Below are 9,039 nucleotides of genomic sequence, written 5' to 3' on the forward strand. Positions count from 1 at the left end.
ATACCCAAATGTGACGATGCTTGCCTTTCGGTTCTAGTATCATTTGTGTCTACATATCTCTGCGAGAGTGGATTTTCAACTCTTCTTCGTTTAAAAACAAAAGAAAGAAATAAATTAAGTGTTGAGAATGACATGAGGTTGGCGTTAACAAAAACTCACCTGCAAATTTTGAAAACTATTTTCGTTGTTTTTTTAATTGCCTATGAAAAACGCCTTTTTCAATTGCATCGGGGTCGCGGGTCACATTGCTTTTATAATAAAGGGTCCCCACCCGGAAAAGGTTGGGAACCTGTGCTTTATTCGATGTTTCTCAACAGTGTGCGATACATACTAGGTACATACTTCAACGCCAAACAAGTAATAATTTTATTTTTGCCCATACTTATTTTTTCTGTCCCATAGTACTTTATAAATTAATATAACATTTCAAGTATTGGAGAAAAAATAAAGATAACTTTTTCAGCTTAATTTTTTATTCACATTACACCATCAAACTTTTAAGCATAATACATTTTTTTTTATAATAATATCATGATTAGGGTTGAGTTGGTTTGAAAATCTAAAGGTAACCCAAATAAAAAGGCTTTTCCGCGGCTGTGGCAAGCCAATAAACTCCAGTTCTGAAAATAAATAGGTAACATAGGTTAAATAAAATTGAATTTCACAGCATTATCAGTAAATTACTATTATATGAATAGAATATGTTTTTGACAAAATAATGTTAATATGAAAAAAAAGACTGAGTCTTCGTCCATTTTTTCCATTCCGCGATTTGCGTCCACAGCTGATGACAATCAATGGCAATAAGCTATGACATAATAATTTGTGCTTTTGAGATAATGATTTTACTCTTCTGAAAAGCACAAATAATTAAAGCGTTGTTACTGTACTGCGACTAATTTTAGTTATATGATTTTTATCTGATCAAGCGCAGTTAAATGATATCTAGAAATGCGTCATACGGTCTCAAAATATCGTAAGAAGGAAACACAGAATGGATTAATAAAATAAAAATGTGAAAGCCAGTCGCCATGAACCTAGGCCAGATACTACTCAGTACTTTATGGCAGTTTGGCCATACACACCAAGAAATACAAATCGCGTTGAGTGTCCTCAAATATTATCAATATTGAATGCGCGTTTCGTTTACGTGATAAATTTTAATGCACATTATAATACAGCTATTGAAAATGACATTATTATTTAACACGTGCTCAAGTTTATAGGTAGTGTATTTCTACAAATTTGAGAAGTGGACATTCTTACAGCCACACCCAGAATGCAACCCACTTCCCATTAGTTTTGTGTTCCCTGGGATTAAACCAATATACACACAGCAGTATTTTAATGTTTATCTCACCCGTTTTTAGGATTAACACCACCCATGTGCAATCTACCTAACATGGCACATTTTCCTGAAGCCAATTCTTCGTAGCTCGTGCATTTGTCAGCCATGAACCAATCATGATCTATGGAGTCCGCAAAATATTCGTAGGCCCTCAGATGAGAGCACATATTTTCTTCTGATATACAGCCAGGCATCCTCTGCCCTCCGTTTGGATAGAAGTCAGTGTGGCCAGCTGGCTGGATCAGAGAATTTCCCGCGATGTACGTATGTATTACTTCCACATAATCGGCGTCATTTGGATTTATGTTGTGTGGGAAGCCTTCCCATCCCCTCCTAGGTGGATCCAATGCTGAAAAATTAATTGTCATGTAGGTAGGTACGTTAAATTAACAATAGTGCAACAAAGTAACACAGTCGTACACCATCTTCTACGTGCACTCGTAATGAATGACTAACTCATAATCTCATGGGTAAAAAGCAAATTTTCTGAATGCTTTTGAAGCAGAAGCAAATCCGAACGTTCTTCATGAACGCATTCGAGGATAAACTTTCTGGGTCGTGACTCGAATGATCTAATCTTCTAATCGATCAGAACGAGACATAAAATGTACCGTAGAATGGGGTGGATAGAGACACTTTTTTCCCTTGACGATAATGTATCTGCATACTTATTCCAAATTATATCAACACGATTAGCTTAAAACTTGTTTTTATAGTCCTTCTACATGTTTATGGACATATTTTTCAAATATCCTTTAAGGTTATTAAAGAACAGCCAATTTTGTTCGATGTCTCTATTTAACTTGAATTGGGGTGAATAGAGACGAGAGGGGGGTGAATAGAGACTTGGAAGGTGAATAGAGACAAAATGTATAGGGAGGTAGGTAGATGTAGGTCATTTATAAACATTCATACATTTGAGATTATTAAATCGAATTATAATGTTACAAGTGCAATTTTATAAAACATAATATTTATCAATATATAAATACAAGCATTTGGTTTCCTTATACTAACTTTACATACATTTATGGAATTTATAAAATCAAAATATTTATTTTACAATTATTGCACTAGGTTTCTTTTTGAAAGATAATTATCAATCAATTATGAAAATATTATAATATAGGTAGGTATCGAGTTACATAAAATTAATATTATGAGTTTATTAGGTAGATGAGTAGGTAACTGAAAATTAAAAATGCTCAAATCTATGGAGTTTAGGTATTAAATGAAATTATTAATTTTACATGTGTACTATTTAAAAAGATATTTATCAATGAATAAAATCATTATTATTTAGTTATTAACATTAATTAGTATTATTGGAAGTTTTCCCAATATAATAGCTTGTACAGCATTCTTCAAAACCTATGGGTTGTGTTTGATTTGTCTTTTGGTGCTTCAGGGATCTGGTTTAAAACACTTGGCATGTTTATATTGTACAGTGATCTTTCTTAAAAAAGAAAAAGAAGAAATATTATACCAAACATAGTCACTTTTCAAACTATTTAAATTTAAGTTTTCTGTATCATCGCTGTCTCTATTCACCCACAGGCTGTCCTTATTCACCCCGTATTGCGTCTCTATTCACCCCTTATGGCGTCTCTATTCACCCCCTTCTCGTCTCTATTCACCCCAAAATATGTGAAAATTTCAAGTTCTGTAAAAAGAGCCCAATAATGCCGAAATTCGATGAAATACTATACAAACTTGTGTTTATAGTATAAAAAACACTTGCAGTAAATGTAAATTATTATGTTAACACAGTTATACTTATGTTTTCTGGAATAATATCAAAGTTTTTGAGCAGTCGAAAAGTAACGATTCACGGACACCGAAGTCTAACGCAGTTGTTTAAATTTTGACAGATTATAGAGTTGCTTTGGTGTTGTCATCCAAAATATGAGATTAACAGCAGTCAAAAAATATTCACATACTCATGATAAATACGTAGGATACTTATTAAAGTTGTGTTGAAATTCATACCATGTTTTTGTCTCTTTTCACCCCACAGTCTCTATTCACCCCAATCGACGGTACCTAATTGACTCGACGATTTACGTTCATTTTAAAGTGACTCATTTGGCATGACTAGTTAATAATCTGAGTGGCAAAGCTAAAAGAAATACTTATTAGTTCTGATTTAGTGATCTGAACAAAAAACAACTACATACTATGTACTACCTGTACTACCAGTGGCACCTAGGAAATGTTCTTATATTTATTGTGCACATATTTTTTTACATTATAAAAATGTTTTAATTAATAAATACACATCTAAAACATTATATAGAAAAATTGTTTTTAGTTTAAGTAAAAGATAAACTAACAATTTCAAAAATAACGATGTAAATTGTAAATTCATTGGATCCCATCGTATTATTATATTTATTATGTTATGATCATGTTATTACAATTTCGATTACTAAGTTTTCTCTAATTTAAGATTTTTTGCATAGTAAGTTTTAATCTATTTTATATTTATTTTAAAAAAATTGAACCAGAAATTAAAGGTTCAAAGTATTCTAACGAAAAATGTTACCATATTATTATATTAAACAAATATTACTTTTTTAAATGTATTATTTTTTTAAATTCAGTTGTACTGAGTACTGATATTTAGAGCAAATAAGCTTTCTCAGTGCCGCGGGCGAAAATAAATCTCGTTTAACTTCTCAAAACTCAAAATCATAAGGTTTTTATCCCTTCCATTATTTGCCTTTGCCGCCCTTTAAAATGACGTGTTACTCCTAAAAATGGCCTACCCACCCACACGGGATGAGACCTGGCAGAATATTATTATTCTTCTCCTCACATCGCGGCCCCCATAATCAATGATGTTTACATATTCTACCTAAAATATGTGTATGTACCTAATTGATTTTTTTAAATTGAAAATTATGATTGATAAATTCCGCCACTATACTCTTGAATTAAGAAAGTAATATCGACGAAGTTTTACCGCTAATGTAGGCGACTTTTCCTCGCTTGCAGCTTCTGCCGGCGACACCGGCTAGTTGAGCTCCAAGACTATGCGCAATGAGATGAATATCGCTGAATGGCGCCCCCAATTCTGCAAGCCAGTCGATGAATTTCCCCAGGAATTTTCCACTGTCTATGGCCAGCTTATCAGCAGTGTTTGATTCACCGGATTTCCAATCAACGACAATCACGTTCACAGCAAATAATGGCAGGTAAACTAAAAGAATTATTGTTTTTTTTCATAAAAGATGTAAGAATGTTCTTGTTATTGAAAATACACAATCTTGTAAAACCTTGGAAATATATTTAATAGTTTTTCATTTACGTAATTTTCAACATTGATAACGAAGTTATTCGAGATAACTGATCGGTAGATCAACGGATAACAACCTCACCCGGACAGTTATATAATATGTGAGTTCGAATCCAACTTGACCCAACTCTTTTTTCAATGTTTTTTAAAAACTATTAAACTACATTCAAAGGTATGTGGTATATTAGTTAGTTTTGTTAAAAAGTTTAATTGTTTTAAAATTGGTATACAATTTTGGAAAACCTCAGAAACACACATATGAGAAAAAACCTCTGTTCAAAATATTCATTATAATTATTAAACAAAATAGCCATGAAAATAATATCTAAAATCAGGTGATATATTTTATTATCTATATATTTCAGCTATTTCAATTCATTCAAATATTTTATTTAACACAACTTTAATCAATTATGATTAAAATAAATAAAATAATATTATCGAAACAATATATAGATTGCAGTGAAGAAATAGTTTAAGCATTCAAATTATTAATATTGTACACAGCTACGAGTACCTAATTCTCCAGAGGCAGTCTATCAAAATAAAGTAGACTAATAGGATTAATGTTTCAAAACAATTATAGGTAATTGAGATCTACCACACAAACCCTACTTGAATTCCCTACCCTACTTGTGTTCTAGAAACTAGATGATTTTTATAATATATAGCGGAAGACATTTATGTATATTACTTTTAAATTATATTATATTAGGTAGGTATCTTACTTACCGTCTTTAATAAGTTTATTCATTTCTGAATCTTTACTTCCATTAAAACCATGGATGAGAAATTTGATTGGCTTATCTACCCAAAAGAATGTCTCATTGAGTCTGGAAGTATTCCGGTACAAAAGCTCCTGGGGAACATCTTGAACTTGCCTTGAAAAAAAAATTGTCACATCAGTACAATAAATAAAATGAAAGTACTCGACCAACCGTGCAGATCCTTGCACTGTCTGATTAAAATTATATCAATAGATTCTGTAGTAATCGTAACCTATGTACAATAGCTCGAAGTTTTATCGTTTTGTATATAAGTATGAATGACGGAAACACACAGTGATAGTAAATTCATCAAACAATAATATATTTTGCCTCTTCATTTTATTATTGAGACAACAATATTATATACGCGGGAAGGAATTATGATAATTGCCAGGTGAGAACACAGAAAAGTGTTATGGGGGGTCCATTTCAATAAAATATCCACAATAATATATTATTGATTTTTTGAGGGTTCACAAAATCTAGCAGATGCCACTGACTTGCTCATTTGCCCCACATACCCGAACATTTCTGGGTACATTCCCCATATCCAGACACTGAGTATGAAGACCTGACTTGCAGCTATAACCACGCATTTGTCGCATCTACAATGGTTGTTGGACAAACGCATGGACAAACGTTCACAACTATTAGGATCCTTAATGTTGGTATGTGTCTTGTCTTTTATACATGCCACATCCTCACGAGGTCCTGACGAAGATGAGGATGAAGTTATATGCCATTCACCTAAATATTTTTTACTGTTTTAATTCCTGGGAGTGAGGATTGCGCACTTGAAACCCCCGTCCCCCTCCCCTTGTGTACGCGCATGATGATTTCAATGATACAATACGTACATTATTCAATTAATTAAACATGACAATTTAATAATAAACTTCATTCACATAACTAAAAAAGTGACCAACATAATATTACTGACCTTGTATATAAATAAAACTTAACGTCGATATCCGGAAACTCGACATCATTGTTTCCATTTGCTAAAAACAATAAAATTTATATTAAAAATAGAAAAAACAGAATTTTGTTTTACGCACGCCCATGATTTTGACTTCTACTATAATACCTACTGGTAGGAATTATTATAATAACTCTTTGCCAGTAACGGATTATAAATTAAGATTTTATTGAAAATAAAATAACTTGATTATCAAGAGCTTCGCCAATGGACACGATCAGACCCGTCTTAAACCGAGACTAATCCATACCGAAGCTCCAAAGACTGAATTATTAACACCTATCTAATTTACAATACATAATATATATCTTTTAATAATATTATTCTTATATCTCTAAATAATTATTTAATGTTTAGTTGATTATTTAATTACACAAATTTTAACATAATATTATCGAACTCTATTGACGTTAGGACTGAATATAACCGAAGTTGACTAATAGGTGGCGTATAAATAAATGACGTTTGTTTCGTGGAAATCAAGAAAAAATATTATTGTCTTTATAAAATAATTTATTATTCGGGTTTGGATATCAAATACCAAAAGTTTCTCTCCCGATTTCACATTAAAATACATTTTACATTTCACATCCTGGCGATTATAGGGTGATTTCTTTTTTTCATAATTTCATTCTCTTTTAGCGCCTTTGCCACCCACATCTTTAATTTGTTTAATTTATTTCAGGCAAAAGGGTATATTATAATTACTTTAATATTCGTTTATATGAAAAATGCTTTAAGAGATAATTTTTCATATAAATGAAGACTGGATTATGACAGATTTTTTTACAGTTTGATTATCAGTAGGTATATAACTCAGAATCGACTTGGTTACTTTGCACACAACACACAATGCTCGTAAATGTTAATTAGTCCAATTATTGCAATCAGTATTTTATTTAAATTTTTGTAATACCTACATGATTACTAATAAAATAAAATCTTACAAGTACGTAAGTAAAAACATACATGGTCCATTTTCACTTCTCAGAATCTTAAATTATTTTATTCACTAATTGGAGAAAAATTAATCTACTTACTATAATGTGTTCCAGATAATAAAACAAGAAAACTTAACACACAATATTTTAAAAATCGCTCCATTTTAAAATATCGTATATTACACAATACTCTACTAACCCACACTCTTGTTAGGTTATTATGGTAATGGCAATCAGTAAAGTGGTTTCATTATTTTAAGCTTAATTACAAATCACATCATCGATCTAAGAAAAACACGTTACCTAATTTATTTATAATTATTCAAACTGTGTGTCGCGAGTCGAGACGTATTTATTGACAATTTGTATTGTGAAATTAATCTGTTGGCGCCCATCCGATTTGGTTGGCATTCAAGGTCCTGGGATAATACTTATTATTTGTAGCCTCTAAAACTCAACGTATTAAAATGTAATTTTAAAAAAGTGTTATATATTTGCGTGATCGTAATTTTTATAACAATTGCTCAGGTTGTAAAAATGACAATTGGATTACCTAAAACTAGAGTTGGGTATTTCCCAAGAAAATCTCTATATCGAAAAAAAAACCTGTAAAAATCCTAAAATCAGTGTAAAAACAGACAAATTCCAAAAAAATATGATTTTTTCCAATTTATGTAAGAAGACAAAACAAATAGAAGTAGCAAAACAAAATTAATTTAAAACATTACTTATTAAAATAGAATTTCAAAAAACACAGACTGTCAATTGCTGCGTCTGACAATCGCGTACGCTTTTGAGACACAAAATTCCGTGATATTGCAAAAATTGCGCTCATTTTGAGTCGATGTTGGCTAAATTGTGGTAAATGCCCCGATCAGTCCTTGAACGTTTTGTGTTTTCTGTCCACTTTTTTCATATAGAAAATCGTTTTTTCAATTAATATTTGATAATAAAGAAATCCCGAATCCCGAGAAAAGATTCTTAGGGATTTCCCGAAATGTTAAAAATTTCAATTCTCGAGATTCAGGATGGATAATCTCGAAAATTTCTCGAGAATTCCCGAAACCCAACTCTACCTACAACACGAAACTTTCTCAAAAAATTTTGATTTCTCCATAAATTGTAGACCTATGCATATTTTTTTTACGTGTTTGATTTTTTGTGATTGCATAGTGTATTCATTTGGCATAACGCGTTAGAACAGAAAATGGAATAATTGAAATAAAGAACAAATAAACCCAAAGCAAGTTTGCGATACAATAGAGTTTGCTAAATGAACATGACACATAGCTCGAAAAGAGGGACAAATCTAGTTTCTAGTGGAACTCAAGATGCAAAAATCGTCGGAAAGGTAACCCTAAAGGTCGCAACATTGACGAAATAATTTAGTTCTGAAAAAGTATTTAACGACGTAACGGCAGGACTGAGATATCAGCTTAGAGAAGATGACATCTACCAGTAAGGCCCGTTTCAGACGGGACACCGGTGTCGCGCTCTATATAATATAGGAGGCCATTGTATTCGAATAAAGGGGCCTTTGTATTATGTTTATGAATGCCCTAGAGCTAATGAGCCAACGCGTGTCCGGTACACTTTTCCAGCGGCCGCTACAATCTCAAGCCGCCGATACACTTGTTTTTATTACCGTAGCCAGTTTAATGTTCTAATTTATAACGCAAAATTATGCGTTGACTCATTACCTCTGT

General features: G+C 31.9%; 1 protein-coding gene across 1 annotated transcript; it reads right to left on the reverse strand.

Moving 5' to 3' along the window:
• Nucleotides 1-451: 451 nt before the first annotated feature.
• Nucleotides 452-7,564, reverse strand: LOC147072078 (pancreatic triacylglycerol lipase-like). The gene is made up of 6 exons (XM_085947828.1): nucleotides 7,433-7,564; nucleotides 6,354-6,414; nucleotides 5,379-5,527; nucleotides 4,314-4,550; nucleotides 1,361-1,697; nucleotides 452-620 (listed from the first exon to the last, which is right to left on the reverse strand). Exons 1-6 carry the CDS (start codon nucleotides 7,494-7,496, stop codon nucleotides 560-562), a joined length of 909 nt encoding a protein of 302 aa, XP_085803954.1. The 5' UTR covers nucleotides 7,497-7,564; the 3' UTR covers nucleotides 452-559.
• Nucleotides 7,565-9,039: the final 1,475 nt, after the last annotated feature.

This window comes from Rhyacophila brunnea, unplaced genomic scaffold (genome assembly GCF_057557595.1).
Source record: "Rhyacophila brunnea isolate RB1 unplaced genomic scaffold, BYU_Rbru_1.0 scaffold_2, whole genome shotgun sequence".
NCBI lineage: Eukaryota > Metazoa > Arthropoda > Insecta > Trichoptera > Rhyacophilidae > Rhyacophila > Rhyacophila brunnea.